Below are 16,298 nucleotides of genomic sequence, written 5' to 3' on the forward strand. Positions count from 1 at the left end.
TTTCGAATCTTTCAGCTTAGATGAGGGTTTGTCTTCGTTGAAGAGTTGGGTGTCCCCTCTGAAATGCTTATATCTTTTCTTGTGTCCTCACCAGGTTTGGTTCCAGAACAGACGGTCCAAGGAGAGGCGCATGAAGCAGCTGAGTGCCTTGGGGGCCCGGCGGCACGCCTTCTTCAGGAGCCCAAGGAGAATGCGCCCCCTAGGAGGCCGGCTAGACGAGTCGGAGATGCTAGGCTCCACCCCGTACAGTTACTATGGAGGTAAGAGACAAATCCAGCGAGCGCTTATTGGCAGCACTGACAACTTGTGGTTGAATGCCAAGTTGTGCAAAATATTTGTTCCTTTCAAAGGTTTCCAGCTCGTATTTTAGATAGAAATTAAGGATTAGGCTGACAGAAAAGTAATGTGCAATTACTGCTAAGAATCTGAGTTTTTAGTATTTTCTGCTGAAAAATAAGGATGGAATTTTTACTTTTATGTCCTACAATATGAACAAACAAACGCAAATACTTAGCTTTTTCTTACAATAAATGAACTTTTATGCTCTATCACTAGGCTGTGGATCCAGAAAATAATGGGAATGTTTGATGATGACAATTGCCTTAAGTAATTGCTATAGTGTCATTCAACAGCCTTCATTTAGAGAAGGTCAGTTTGGTATAAAAGTAGCAACACTGTATTTGTAATACAGCAATTATATACTACAGTAAAATGTGGTAGTTACCTCAAGAAAATATCTGGCGCTACAACCAAACAAACAAATGGAGAGTATCTCAGGGAAACAGTGTCTTTACGAATTCTTATCCAAGTAAAGCTAAACTGGTGCCAATACAATGATTGCTTGAACTGCCAACACATTTATCAATTGAAGCAATTACGCAAATTCTTCCCAAAAATCCAGATAGGTAGCCCTTAGTTACACAGTTTCTGACCTGCGAAGTATGTAGTGGTGATTATCCAGATATCATATGGGGCAAGTAATTTGCAACATATTAATAAATGATTTAAAGAGGAATGCGAAAGGCAATGTTTTAACTTTGCTGGCGACTAAAAATTGATTAGGATAGAAAATAGCAGAACACAATGATCATTTTAAATGGACTTTGTCACCCAAATGTCAATGGCACGCCTTTGGCAAATGAGGCGAAATGTGGATAAATTCCAAATGATTCTCCAAAGTGACATTTTGCCAGCCAGGTACTTCCATTCCCCTCGCAATAAGGCCTCTTTGAGGGCAATTTCTTGCAATTTGGTGTCCTCTTGAAATTTGTGGTGGTGATCATAGGCAATTAATTGTATGCCTGGTCTGAAGTCGACAACAGCCATACTCTTGGGCCACAACAATGGAAAGAACAGGTACAAAGTTAATGAGGTGACAAATGATTTGAGGGTACAAACTAAGGAATGCATCTGAAAATGTTCATAGACAACAAGTGGAATACAAATGGAGAAATTCCTGCAACGAATTTCAAATAAGGCCCATTCATCCAGCTTTAAATAAACCATGAAAAGATGATGAGAGATGCTGAGTTGTTTTCTGTAGATTTAAAAGCGAGGGAATTGATCACCCCATACATAAACTGATTTTAGCATATCAGGAGGTTGCAGAGTTACTCTACAGTCACATAATAGACAGGAAATACGGCCATCCGCCTGGTTAAGTAACAAAGGCTAGTCATTGTTGTAATAGAGCACCTTTTTACAGTGTGGAAAAAATAATTTATGGTATAGTGGTAGAAAGTTTCTCCCAATGTCTGAAAGTCCAGGTTGGAAAAGATTTTTGAGCTACAGCATTATTGAATTATGGTAATGTTTGCTGTAAATAGGGGAGGCTAAAGTGTTGCTCTGATCATGTTGTCTAGGTCCAGTAAATCTGGATTGACCAGCCTTTTGGGAACAAGTTTGGGGAAGTAGCATATAAAATATGTTGTATTGTGTACTAGATTGGAAGAAAACTGAACTTGATGGAGTTTGTGTCTCTTTTTAAATGTATTACTGTGCAGCAATAGAAAAACCATATGTGTGTGCGATACTGTGTGTCTGTATGACATTGCATCTGAATGTGTGTAAGTATGCTTGTATTTGGGTCATCCTACTTGTCTGTGAAGTTGCAATACTGGCAGGAATCTTGCTTCCTTCCACCAAGAACTTTTGACTGAGGCTGAGTCATAAAACTCAATGTACCAAGGCCGTCCTGCAGGTAAACTTAGTCTAGCTGTGGTCACATAATGGGATGCTAGCATCAAGTTCCCAAATTACATGCCCAATAACGGAGGATGTGTCCAACTATACAATCTCTATAATGACACAGAACAATTAGAATAGAAAATTAGCTCAAGTCCATTACATTTAAAATAATTAAATGTCTGCAAATTTTAATACAGTGCAAAGACTAGGAGAGGGTTCTCACTGGGACCATATGAAGCACAAGTGGAGCAGAAATGGGTGTTCCAATGTCCAGAAATTTGATTTAGTCCCCATAGAGTTAATATGGTGTTAACCCCGAGTACTAGAGGTTCCTTTCCGGTAAAAGTGCACAAGCATGTGAATCTGATACACACATGGCAAGATGACTTTCAGGAATGGATTCAGATTGGTTGGCTGAAAAAGCAAGGCTTCCACCAGGCAGAGTATCGGTCTATGGTGTCTGCTCTAGTGATGCTGCCGTGCTAGCAAGGGATTCTTCGTGAATCTGCCTCACCTTGGCAAACCTAAGAAACAGTGCCTCACTGGGCTTCGCTGTCAAACAGTGGTAATGAAAATGAAAAATGTTTGAGCTTATGCTATCTTCTTGTTGGAGTTCCAGAAGCTCACAACAGTTTGCAACTAAGGCAGTCTCAGGAAGATTTTGGTAGTAAGCGAGCCTGAGATCCTGGCAGCTCAATCACCAGACGCTGCAGACTGAATGCCTGTTTCTGCCACCATAAGAATTGATAGAGGATATCAGATCACCAGGTCTCTTTTCTGTCACATTTTTACTATTTAGAAAACTGAGAGCTAATGCAGATGGAAACAAAACAGACTGTAACATCTGGAAACCTGCCAGCATAGCTTGGGGGAGCAGGGGAGTGATGGTCCCAAAGTAAGACAGGGGGCCCTGAGTAATATTTCTTATTCCCAAAATGAGTTAATGCAGAGCTTGGGTAGAGTACAAGCTTGAAGAGTTCGAGTTTAACAAGGTTGCTAAAGGAGAGGAGGTTGAGTTCTACTCTCAGGGCATGGTTCAAAAAGCATTCCACAGTCTGGGTCCCTGGATGCCCCATGATCTGCCTCAAACATCCTTACATCTGAAGCTTGGTGAAACAGGTGCAAGTAGGACAATGATAGTGGCAAACTTCTGTAAGTCGTCTGGGCCATCTGTTCCAGTGAGCTTTGAGGATGTACAAGGAGCTTTTAATGTAACTCTTGACTCCCCTGTGAGCCAGTAGACTGCCCTTAGCGCTGGTACCACGTGGTCCCTTTTCCTAAGGTTCAGATAACAGTTTGGCCAACCATGCAGTCCATCAGTGGGCTTCATGAACCAGGCCATACCTGGAATGCAATCGATGTATGCAACACTTATGAGAGAGTGAGCTGTCTTCCGTTCTGTCCCCAAAGTCCTCCAGCTGTCGCCAATCATAAAGCTAACCCAAGAGTAGTCTGCAAGTCTCCTTGAAGATTTTACTTGTGGAAATATTTCCAAGTGCATAGTGCATCTCTTATTCATCTATGTGTATGTATATATATATATATATATATATATATATATATATATATATATATATATATATATATGTGTATATATATATATATATATATATATATATATATATATATATATATATATATACACTTTATAATTTCTTGTTAACAAGATCCCCAAATCTCATTAAGCCCTTGCATGAGAAGAAGAGACTTTCCTGGGACCGAGTCACAGGTCACCAGAGAGTAAACTTGCCACTTGGGCAGCACGCAGCTACTGAGGGGTAGGTTTGTTCTGCAGTGCACACATGCCCAGCGTTGTATCCGTGAGGTTCTGTGGTGCAAGTTTACAAATGTGCAGTGAACCTAGAAGTGATTTTAGAAGAGAAGCCCGAAGGGCAACAGAGGTGACCCTCTCACTCACATAATTAGCTTTTCCACACCTCCTGCAAGCCCCCTTTCTCATACTGATGAGCACAGATCAGAGATGGCAGAACCAGTTACTGCAGAATTCAGTAGCAGGTAAACCTGTCACAAGACTGGAGACACATGCAGCTCACAAGTGTGTGCAAACACTGGTTTGGAACTTTGTGGCCCAGTTAATAGTATAAGGACAGTCTCCTACCACCGAACCAATGAGATGTACAACACCATGACAAAACCAGCAATGGGCATGACTGAGCCTCAGTCTGGGTACCGCACATCTCTTCTTTCCAAGATCAACTGGCATGCATCATGTTAACGAACCCCCAATCAGGCCCTTCACAATGCTTGAATAGGACATGTGATTGTGTGCTGTTGTCTGAGTCACTCTAGCTTATTGTACTTGTGTGTACTTGTGTCTTAGACCATGTGTGCCTCAATGTAACTGTATCTCGCTTATTGTGCCTGTGTGTGGTTGGGTCTAACTATGTCCCTCAGTCTCTGTCAGAATACACCATGCTGTGCTTGTGCTTGCTGTGCCTTTTTGTGCCTTTGCCTTTGTGTCAATGTGCCTGTCTTACTGGGCCAAGGTGTGTTTGTGCTTCACGTTTTCTGTGGCTCTGTGCCTGTGCGTGCTTGTGCCTCAATGCACCTCTGTGTCAGTGTACCTCTTGTTGTGCCTGTGCGTGCCTGTGCCTCAATGCCGCTCTGTGTCAGTGTACCTCTTGTTGTGCCTCTGCGTGCCTGTGCCTCAATGCCGCTCTGTGTCAGTGTACCTCTTGTTGTGCCTGTGCGTGCCTGTGCCTCAATACGCCTCCGTGTCAGTGTACCTCTTGTTGTGCCTGTGTGCGCATGTACCTCAATGTGCCTCTGTGTCAGTGTTCCTCTTCTGGTGCCTGTGTGTACTTGTGCCCCAATGCGCCTACGTGTCAGTGTACCTCTTGTTGTGCCTGTGTCTCAATGCCCCTCTGTGTCAGTGTACCTCTTGTTGTGCCTCTGCGTACTTGTGCCTCAATGCGCCTCTGTGTCAGTGTACCTCTTGTTGTGCCTGTGTGTACTGTGCCTCAATGCGCCTCTGTGTCAGTGTATCTCTTGTTGTGCCTGTGTGCGCATGTACCTCAATGTGCCTCTGTGTCAGTGTTCCTCTTCTGGTGCCTGTGTGTACTTGTGCCCCAATGCGCCTACGTGTCAGTGTACCTCTTGTTGTGCCTGTGTCTCAATGCCCCTCTGTGTCAGTGTACCTCTTGTTGTGCCTCTGCGTACTTGTGCCTCAATGCGCCACTGTGTCAGTGTACCTCTTGTTGTGCCTGTGTGTACTGTGCCTCAATGCGCCTCTGTGTCAATGTATCTTTTACTGTGCCTATGTGTACTTGTGCTTCAATGAGCCTCTGTTTCAGTGTACCTCTTGTTGTGCCTGTGCTTGCTTGTGCCTCAATGCGCCTCTGTGTCAGTGTACCTCTTGTTGTGCCTGTGTGTGCCTGTGCCTCGATGGGCCTCCGTGTCCGTGTATCTCTTGTTGTGGCTGTGTGTGCCTGTGCCTCAATGCCCCTCTGTGTCAGTGTACCTCTTATTGTGCCTGTGTGTGCTTGTGCCTCACTGTATGTTTTCCTGTGCTTGCTGTTGCGTGTTTCATACCGTGTCTCTTCACTCTGTCCCGGTGGCCGTCTCCTTGTGCCTATGAGTGTGCCTCTGTGCCACTGTGTTTGCCATACTGTTCCGGTGTGTGCTTGTGCCTCACTGTGTCTGTACCCACGTGACAAGGCACCTGTTGTCCTGTGTCTGTTTGTAACTGCATCTGTGCCTCTGTGTCATCGTGTCTGTTCTGCCGTGTCTAGGGTTCTGTCCCGTATTTATCTAACTTTAGCTGCTTTTTGCACCTTGCTTTGTCAGTGTCAGACTGTTTTAGTGGGATTTAGAGGAAAGGATGAGCGATTGAATTCATTCTGTGGCTCGCCTATGACTGCTGAACACTTTTGAGAGACTCTCTCTTCTGGTGCGAGCATCCTGTCTAAAGAGACAACTATCTGTAGATTGGAATACTGTTATGAATTTTGCATGGAATAAATCGGGATTAGAATGGTCATTTCTGAGTGACAAGGTTCTGTGCGCCTTTACGCTCAGTGACATCCCTTGACACGTGTAGTCAGTGCTCTCTCTTGAATGGATTGCTACTTCAGCCAGCAAAATTAGAGCGCATAAACAATTGTTCAGGAGGGAGTGACCCTCGGTGGGCGCTGGTTGCCCGCCAGAGCAGGAATAATGAATTTGTGTGCTTACTAAGTGTGCCATCTTCCACGGGGTTGGCTTTTCTGAGGCACTCGGTCTGTTATATTCGAACAATAATATTTACGGTAATCCGTGTGATGTGCCTTTGCTCGGTGCTGTGCGGCTAAAAAGTGCCTATGAACCGGATGTTATCTTCACGGTCAAATGAGAGCATTATGAGGAAACGACAGATATCTAAAAATGTTACTGACCGGTGACGTCATTTTGACCCGTTTCGCCCTGGTTTCTTCACTCTTCCCCCAACCAGGTTAAACCCGCTTCTTCTTACGTACCCCTCCACCCGCCCTTCCACCACCCGGGCAGTACCTCCGGCCTCCTGGCTGCCGCTTTGAAAGGACTTAGAACAGCTCTTCGGAGCGCACCCCGGCCTGCCGTCGGCCGCGGCTGATTTATGTGCGTGAAACGCCGCGGTAGGGTCGATGAGGAACGCGTCCTATGGAGACGCAGAGCCGAGAAGGGGCAGGAAATCCCCACAGGGCAGAAGAGGGAAGGGGAGTCCAAGCCTGTGGCCGCCTGTGATTGTGCCAGGCTTCCTCTGGCAGCTCGGGTAGAGTCCGTGCCCCTCACTCTAAAACCCCTCTCTCACTCTAGTGAAATGGATAGACGTGTCAGGCCTTCTTAGCCTACACAGGCTCGAACTCAATACACTCTCGAGAAGGCAACATTCGTTTTAATGTTATGAAACCTCTGATTATGGAGGCAAAAACATGTGTTGTAAATCAGTGCACACACAATTGCAACGATTTACAATTCTATATTTCTAATAAAGGGTAGCGATGTTCGGCTATTCATTTCAGGATTGTCCTATTCGCATTACTGCATAAATGAAAAAAGCTTCAGAATGCTAATGTGATGTTTAATGAATAATTTCCCGTTAAACTAACTCGCGATTAGAAATAATCGCATATGCACACAAACACTCACCTAAACACAGCGACATTTCCAAACGCAAGCCCATGAGTCCTTGCCACACACACTTTATGCCTATCCGACAATTACATGCAGAAACACGCAGGCGCCACAAATACACATACAGAAAGGAACATCGTGGTCATCATGCATACACATGAGTAGATGCACACAAACACATACATACATGCGCATAGTTTCATACGCACACAATAGCTCAGGTTTCCACAAGTGCACCCTCACATGGATACACGCACACTTTCAATAGCAAAACTCACAGCCACGTGTACGCTCACCTACGCTCGTCCATGTTTGACACAAGTCACAGACACGGTCTAAAAAAACACATTAACGCTCTGCCACCTGCTCTCAAGCATGCGCTCACAGGCTCCCTCACACACACCTCTACTTTTCATTTAGTCACAAGCACTCACTTCTCACACGGGTGCGCCTACACACGAACACAGCCACACCATCATACTAATAAAAACAGTCTTACACGCTCACACGTGCACACATCAGACATTCAATGGCGCGTGCACCCTCAACCCCATTCTCGCTCACACAGAAACCGGTATCATTCACTCACCCCTCACACACGAACACGCACGCTCAGATGCACTAAATCACACACACATCATAGCCCTGCCTGGTCCCATGTCAGCCCAGCTCCCTGCAGAACCGGAGCAAAGCCGTGCATTGTGTGGAGAGCCCGAGACACCCCCTCGCTCCCCTCCGCGGCCCCCTCTCCATCCCTCCTCACTCTGCAGAGCCGAACAAAGATACAGCTGCCCCGCTTTGTACCCCATTCATGCGGCATTTGTTCCAATTACCTCCAAACTCTGCGAGCATACGGAAGGTCATTGTCACAGGCCGGGGGCTCCCTCCTTTCATGCCCCCACCCCGCCCCCAAGAACCCTGTTTGTCTCTTCTGCTGTTTGTTTACATCCCTGGCATTACCAAAAACAAAACTCGTGTCACTGCGCATGAGATGAATACGCGCCGCTTCTTTTATGACTGAGTCTCGGTGGCAGGATCTCAGCCCCCACCACCGCCAATAACCCCCTCCCCGCCCTTTGAAGAAGTTGCAATTCGCTATTTGATTCTTTCAAAAGCTTCGTGTTTGTTTATCAGATTAATGCGAAAACAGGCTGAATGGGAGGCAGCGTTAACGGATTACAAAACATGACTTATTTCGCGTTATGTCGGCGGTGGTGGGGGGCAGCGATCGGGGGATTTAGTTTGCCCTCACCCCAATTTCATTCAGACATGTTACAAAGGAGCCCTAATAACCGGGTATTTGATATGGTGAGCCCGTGTTGTGCATGAAGGAACGCCGCGCGGATTTTTACCGAAGTGTTTGCAGCCAGAATGTGACTGCGCGCGGTAATATCGAAATATTGTCGACATGCGTGTGTAAATATATATTAGAGTACCGCGAAGGGAGGGGGTGATGCCACCGGTTAGTACTGGTGGCAATAATAACCGGGCCTGCAGTGTAGACTTTAAAAAGGACTAATCTAAAACTGAGTTGGCTGTTTAATGTATTTTATCTTGGGCAACATTGGTGTTCCTTTAGGTGTGCGTCCTTTAAAAAAGAAAACAGGTGGAACGGTGAGCATTTTCGTTGTGTCTAAAATGTGTCTGAATTGAACAGCTAGGAAAACGTGTTGTGAAGTAGATAATGCTCCTTTTCCTTATGTTTCCTGATTCGAAAATGCTTACTGTTCCCGCAAATATCTGCACATGAATATCGTACCCTGCTATCTGATTAGTATAGGTCACATATACTTCTGTAGACAAAAATACATGTAGGGTGCACATACTTAGAACACTAGATTTTATAGTTAAAATCAAATGAAACTAAAATTATGAACGTTGTGAGTTATTTTTACCTTCCGAACTATTTTTATTGCAGAGAGCACATAGGAGTGGCTCGGAATTTGGGCATAAACTGCGTACACAGTGTCTGTGGTGTAATTTGTAGTAATATGCGCAGCTATTGACTGGTTTGTGTGTGTTTTTTCACAGCAATCATACTCACACAAGCACGTCTGCATTTTAACAACGCCCCTGTATGTTGTTCGTTGATATATGTGAGCACCTGCGTAAACACATTGTGTGTTTGCATGAATCGGGCCGCTGTTGTAGCCATGTGTGAACACGAGTGCAGGTTGTCATGTGTGTTTTTCACATGTGCAGGTCCAGTCGTGCAGGTTCCACATCTTCAGGGTGCAAATACTGTGATAAGGTATATATATATACGTTTTTAAGAACGTAGTCTTAGCTGCGCAGACAGTCCTGAGATGTATGTACAGCCCTCAGTGTATAGCAACAGCTGTATCGGGCTGACGTAGTTCGGTGTGTGTCTACCTGCACGCAAACAGATACGAAATCTGTTTGTGCAGAATACCTTGTCAGGCTTTTTCAGCGCCAAGATAGCCTCGCGGGTGATAGTGATTTACAAATACACATAACATAACTCTGCGTGTACACTCATTGGAATCTAGAGGTGAGTGGGTGTGTACACGTGCAGATCTGTGTAACAGTGGTGTACATGTACGCCACTCGGTATCTAGTGGTGGCCGAGTGCACACGCGTCGATGCTACCACAACGTAGAGTGCTTGTACTGACGCTGTCACGTGATGGTTTGCATGTACACCCTTTGGTATCCAGCTATGGTTGTGTGTGCACGCGCTCCAGTATGCAGCTCCCCGTCGCCGCTTTTATCTGGACGGCAGTGTGCCAATGGTGTCACACGGTGATGTGGATATACCCCGATGAGAACGTAGAAGTGGGTGTGTGTTTACGCGCTCCTGTATGCGCCTTCACCTGACCGTCTTTATCTGGAGGTTGCTGTGTCTGCAGGGCGTGCAGCTTGTATCACGGGGTGATGTGCACCTACAATGATCAGTATCTAGGGGTGGATGTGTGCGCACACGCACACGTTCCGGGCCGCGGCTCCTTCTCTTTATTCAGAGGTGGCTGTGTGTGCAGTGTGCACATTTACAGATGCTGTCACACGGTGGTTTCCATGTACAACAATCAGTGTCTAGAGGTGGCTGGCTGTGCACGTGTGCAGATGTTGTCACACGGTGGTTTACATGTACACCGATCAGTGTCTAAAGGTGGCTGGCTGTGCAGATGTCACACGGTGGTTTGCTTGTACACCGATCAGCGTCTAGAGGTGGGTGGTGTGCACATGTACAGATGGTATCACGAGGTGGTTTGCATGTACACCGATCAGTGTCTAGAAGTGGCTGACTGTTGTCACACGGTTGTTTGCATGTACACCGATCAGCGTCTAGAGGTGGCCGGCTGTGCACGTGTGCAGGTGTTGTCATACGGTGGTTTGCATGTACACCGATCAGTGTCTAGAAGTTGCTGGCTGTTGTCACACGGTTGTTTGCATGTACACCAATCAGCGTCTAGAGGTAGCTGGCTGTTGTCACACTGTTGTTTGCACCGTACACCGATCAGCATCTAGAGGTGGACGGCTGTGCACGTGTGCAGGTATTGTCACACGGTGGTGTGCACGCACACCCTCGGTACCCAGCAGCGGTTGTGTATGCGGCCCCTCCTCCCCTTCTGCTGGCGCAGATAGATTGTAACGAAGCCAGGCTGATACCCCGGGCGTGCCTCGCCGATCTGTGCCGCACTCACTTCGTTAGCTTGCTCTATAATTAAGCCATTGTGCAGCAATTACGGATAATTTAAGGCAAACAATGTCCGGGCAGAGGGGACGGGGCCGCTTTGTGGAGCCGAGGCCTGCCGGTGGCTGTGGAGGGCCAGGGGTCGGGATTGGAGTAGCTCCTTCTAACGCGCGAAGGCGCCAGTTCATTGTAAAATAACCACGGCCGAGCAGAGCTTGGGGTCTCCGTCGCCCTAAGATTGCCCTCCTCCTCCCGCGAGGAGGAGGGGGCTTTCTTCGCGCCCCCGGCCCCTTCTGCCGGGCTCGGCGGCGATGAGGGAAGCTGTGAAAATGAACGAGAATCGCATTCACACTTCTCGGCCTCGCCAGTAACGCGCGCCGCGCTGTATTAATGCTTCACGGCTCAGACCTGATGTGTATTAACAGATTTTTTTTCTTCTCATTTTGCCTTTCCTTTTCTCTTTCCCTTTGTCGCCTTCTCTCATATTTTAATGTTCTCTATAATTCTGCTATTCTCTGTCTTATTGTCCTATTTTCACTCCATTTCTTCCCCCTCTGGCTTTGTCTCCCGCCGCCGCCCATCTTCCCACCCATTCGTTTCTTCCTCCTCCTCCTCCATTCACCTTTCGAATATTCTCATTTTAACCCTTCTGTGCCTCGTCTTTTTATATTTCTTTGGAATTTCTCCCATTTTATCCTCGGATCTTCCCCTTTTCTTGACTCTTCTTCCCTGTCTTTTCTTTCCATCGTTCTCTGAACTCCCCCACCCGCGCCCCCTCCATCCCCTATCGCGTTCGGCCTCTGCCCTTCCTCTCTGTATCTCTTCTCCCCTCTTCCTCATCTTCCTACTGTTCCCCACTCCGCCCTCTTTCTATCTCCTCACCATATTGTTTTTCCTCTTTCGCGCCTTCCCTTTCTCTGCCCTCCTCATTCATCCCCTTTCTCACTACCTCAACCATGCCCTCTTCCATTTCTTTTCCCCTCTCTTCGCCTGCTACCCCCTCCCCTCTCTCTCTCGACAATTCAACGCAGATTACCAAGGAGAATACTACGGACCTCCTGGCAGTTACGACTTCTTCCCGCACGGCCCTCCCTCCTCTCAGGCCCAGTCCCCTGCAGACTCCAGCTACCTTCAGAACTCAGGACCCGGGTCCACACCTCTTGGCCCCCTAGAGCCCCCTCTCTCTGGACACCACACTTCAGAAAACCAAAGGTACACGGACATGATTTCTCATCCGGATACTCCCAGCCCAGAGCCGGGTATGACCGGCTCCCTCCATCCCATCCCTGGAGAAGTCTTCGGAGGAGGGCCGAGCCCCCCGTTCTCCATGTCCAGCAACAGTGGATACAGTGGCCCTCTATCTCACCCCAACCAGGAGATGAACGAAGCGGCGGTCTGGTAAACCTTGGGCATAGACAAGGCACATGGACCAATCTGGTACGGTCCAGAACAGTCTCCTCACTCCGAGCTTTGGACCAGAAACTATCGTACAAAGCGTCTTGGACCGGCCTGGATGGACACCCAGCCAGGCACCTGCACCCTGGTCAGGGCAACTGGCGCAAAAGGTTGAAACCCCTAAGTCAGCAACTGCTGACACCGAGAAGCGCCGAACCAGAAGGGAGCTGGCTTTGGAGCTCAATGGGCCTCTTTGCATGCAGTATCCTAGGGGATTCTGTGAATCGCACTCTTGAGTCAGTCTACTCACAGCATCCATGAGACAAATAACATACAGCATCAAAGGAAATTCTGAGCAGCACTCTTGAGTCAGTCTGCAAAGAGCATCATTAGACACCTAAAATCACAGGGAATTCTGTACACACCTAGCACTGGTGAGTCAGCAAACAACATCCATCATGACAGGGAATTCTGAACACAGCAATCTGGAGTCAGTCCCAAACTGCATCCATGAGACATCCGATATCACAGGGAATTCTGTACACAGCACACAAGTCAGTCTGAAAACAGCAAAACAGCATCTACGAGGCATCCAGCATCACAGGGAATTATGTACACAGCACTCTGGAGTCAGTCTGCACAACATCCATGAGACACCCAGCATATAGCATCAAAGGGAATTTTAAACGTAGCACACAGCACACATGAGACATCTAGCATCCACGAAAAATCAAGCATTTAACATCACAGATAATTTTTAAACAAAGCGCTCTTGAGTCAGTCTGTAAAGATCATCCAAGAGACATCCAGCTTCGCAGGGAATTCTGAACACGACACTCTTGAATAAGTCTGCAAACAGCATCACGGAGGCAGACAGCATCACAATTAGTTTTGCACACAACACTCTAGAGTCAGTCTACAAACCACATCCTTGAAACATCCAGTATGTAGCATCGCGGGGCGATCTGAACACAGTACTTGTGAGTCAGTCTGCACACAGCATCCATGAAGCATGTAGCCTGATAGGGAACTATGTACACAGCTATTTTAAGTGTCTTACACCGATTCCTGGGACACTTACGGTCACAGGATATTCTGACCACAATATTTGTTAGTCAATCTGAACACAACATTCATGAGACAGCCAGCATCACAATTAATTCTGTACACAACTCCCAGTCTGCAAACAGCATCGATGAGACATATAGGGCCATATGTACGAACACATTTTCCCATAATGACAGAATTGGTAAAACCCTTTGCTACATCTGGCCCAAAGTATGACAGACATTCCGAACATGGTACTTCTGAGTCAGGCTGCACACAGCATGCATTAGACATCCATCATATTGCATCACAGGGAGTTCTCACAATGCATTTGGAATTGTAATCTAATAGTGAAATCTGTACACAGCTCCCTCCAGTTAGTCTTCAGACAGCATCCATAAGACATCCAGCATGTTTTGTTACACCACTGGCGTATATCATCACAGGGAATTCCGTACACAGCACTCTTTGAGTGAGTATGCACCCAGCATCCATGAGACATCCAGCATCCTAGGGCATTCTGTACACAGCACTCTTTGAGTGAGTATGCACACAGCATCCATGAGACATCCAGCATCCTAGGGCATTCTGTACACAGCACTCTTTGAGTCAGTCAGTCTGCACATAGCCTCCATGAGACGAACAGCATCACAGAGCATTCTGAACATGGTGCTTGTGAATACATCTGCAAACGGCATTCAGCAAACATTAGTACTGAATCCTGAACACAGCACTCACGAGTCAGTCTACGCACAGCTTCCATAATCGACATTGGCACTTGTAAGTAATTGCCCACAAGATATTCCTAGCTATTTGTTTTACACAAACCACCTGTGGATCGTTGTGCTTAACACATCCAGCATGCAGCATCTTCCAGGGACTCAGAAAACTGCAGTCCTAAGGATATTTTGCACATTCTTGTGCCTACAAAGATTACACCATTTTCACATTCTACAGATAACTTCTTATCCATGATGCATTCAGCATTCCTGAGGTTGCCATAGAGAACATCCTCGTGGAAATCAACACAGTCCATCTGTGATGCATTCTACATGCAGTAGAAATAATGCACTCCACATACAGCATCCCTGATCTATTATTCATACAACATCCCTGGTGGATTCTGCATACTATATCCCTCATGCTTTCCTCAAACAGCATTCATGGGGTATTCTGCACACAGCACGCTTGATGCATTCTGCACATAAAATCCATGAGGTATTCTGCACACAGGATGCCGAAAGCATTCTACACGCAGCATCCCTGTTGCATTTAGCATATAAAATCCTACATTATTGTCAACGCAACATTCCTGATGCATTCTGTATATAGCATCCCTCATGAGTTCAGCATACAGCGTCCCATAGGTATTCTACACATCATGCTCGTGAACGTCCACACAGAGTACTGTTGATGTATTCTGCAGACAGCTACCCTGATGCATTCTGTAGTTAACATATTTAAACCATCCATTCACAGCATCCATGCAGAAGTCCAAACAGAACATCACTGATGCGTTCTACAGAACATCCCTGAATCATTCTACGTACGGTATTCCTGAGATATTCTTGTCACAGTATCGATGAGCCATCCACACATCACCTCCTCGAAGACTTTTGAAAAGGACACCCCGGGAGTATCCAGCAGCAACCCAAATATTTTACACACAGCATTAATAAATAACACTGCTCACATCACTGAAGTACTCTGCAGCCTATATCATGAGGTATTCTGCTCACAGATCCGTGGTCCTTTCTGCACACATAGCCCCCCAGCTATTCTGCACAAACCATCCCAGGTCTTTATGCACATACACCCCTTGATCATTCTACACACAGCGCTCTGGTCGTTCTGCACATCAGCTTTTTGCACAAAGCATCCCTGGAACATGTTGCAAAAAACGTCACTGATCAACCTGCACACACATCCCTGAAGCATTGAGTACAGGATATGTGAGGCATTCTGCACACAGAATCCCATGTCACACTGGACTCAACTCCCCTCCTGATTATTCACCGGCAACCCTGGCATGTAATGACACTGGCACTACACTCAGTATGCACATGTTAACACATCACATCTTTGGACCAAAGCATAATCTGCCTTGTGACAGACTGACATGCCCGCATCACTACTTTGAATCAGAGTCAAGCTTTTGTTTGGCGGGTGGAGGGAGGGAAGATAAGTTATTTTTTGCCATTGAGATTTTCTTCGTGGTAACCTTGACCAGGGAATGTTATTTGTAAGTTATTTAACTTATGGCTTCTGTGGTGATGCGGGTGAGGAGGATGCCATGCCTATTAAAATAACTTGTCTTATGGAAGTAAAATAAACACATCAACTGGAACCAGCACGCCCTCTAGCGGTAATGTTCCCTAAAGGCCTACCTCTTCCTATCCACGACTGCAGGGCTTGGAATAGACTTGGAAGATAATCTCCAAACACCTCATTTTGCAGAACATTTGTTGAGAGTAAAACTGAACAGGAGAACAGCCTGATTTTGCAAAGCAAACACGGTGAACTCTACTCCCTTCTGGGACAGTTTGGAGATAACCGCATCCACTTATGTATAATATTTTTTGGAAGTTGATGGCTTCGATCCTAATATTTTGTATAAAGAGGCAAATAAAGTATGTTTTTGTGTTTACATATGTGTTTATCTATATGGATTATCCAACGTATACATGCTACTTGTGTGCGAATTGTACAGAAAGAAGAGATGCAACTCTGGCAATTTTATGCTACAAGCCCCGCCTTAAATATATATTACAAGGTAATCTTTGAGACAGACACGCATTATGATGGCCAACCGTTTCAAAAGAAGCCGCACTCCTGGAACTTGTGAACATATATTTTTGTGTGCACCTTCGAAGGCAGCTCTTGCTAAGCATTACTTACTTCAT

At 46.3% G+C, this 16,298-nt stretch overlaps 1 protein-coding gene across 2 annotated transcripts in view; it reads left to right on the forward strand.

The window, feature by feature from the left end:
- Positions 1-16,042, forward strand: part of LHX5 (LIM homeobox 5) — a 38,394-nt gene extending 22,352 nt beyond the window's left edge. For both annotated transcript variants that reach the window (XM_069214527.1, XM_069214528.1), the window contains exons 4-5: positions 95-260; positions 11,985-16,042. In XM_069214527.1, the coding sequence (XP_069070628.1) occupies positions 95-260; positions 11,985-12,355 (537 nt within the window). In that variant the 3' untranslated portion in view covers positions 12,356-16,042. The remainder of the gene's footprint in view (positions 1-94; positions 261-11,984) is intronic.
- The last annotated feature ends 256 nt before the right edge of the window (positions 16,043-16,298 follow it).

This window comes from Pleurodeles waltl, chromosome 11, assembly GCF_031143425.1.
Source record: "Pleurodeles waltl isolate 20211129_DDA chromosome 11, aPleWal1.hap1.20221129, whole genome shotgun sequence".
NCBI classification, from domain to species: Eukaryota; Metazoa; Chordata; class Amphibia; order Caudata; family Salamandridae; genus Pleurodeles; species Pleurodeles waltl.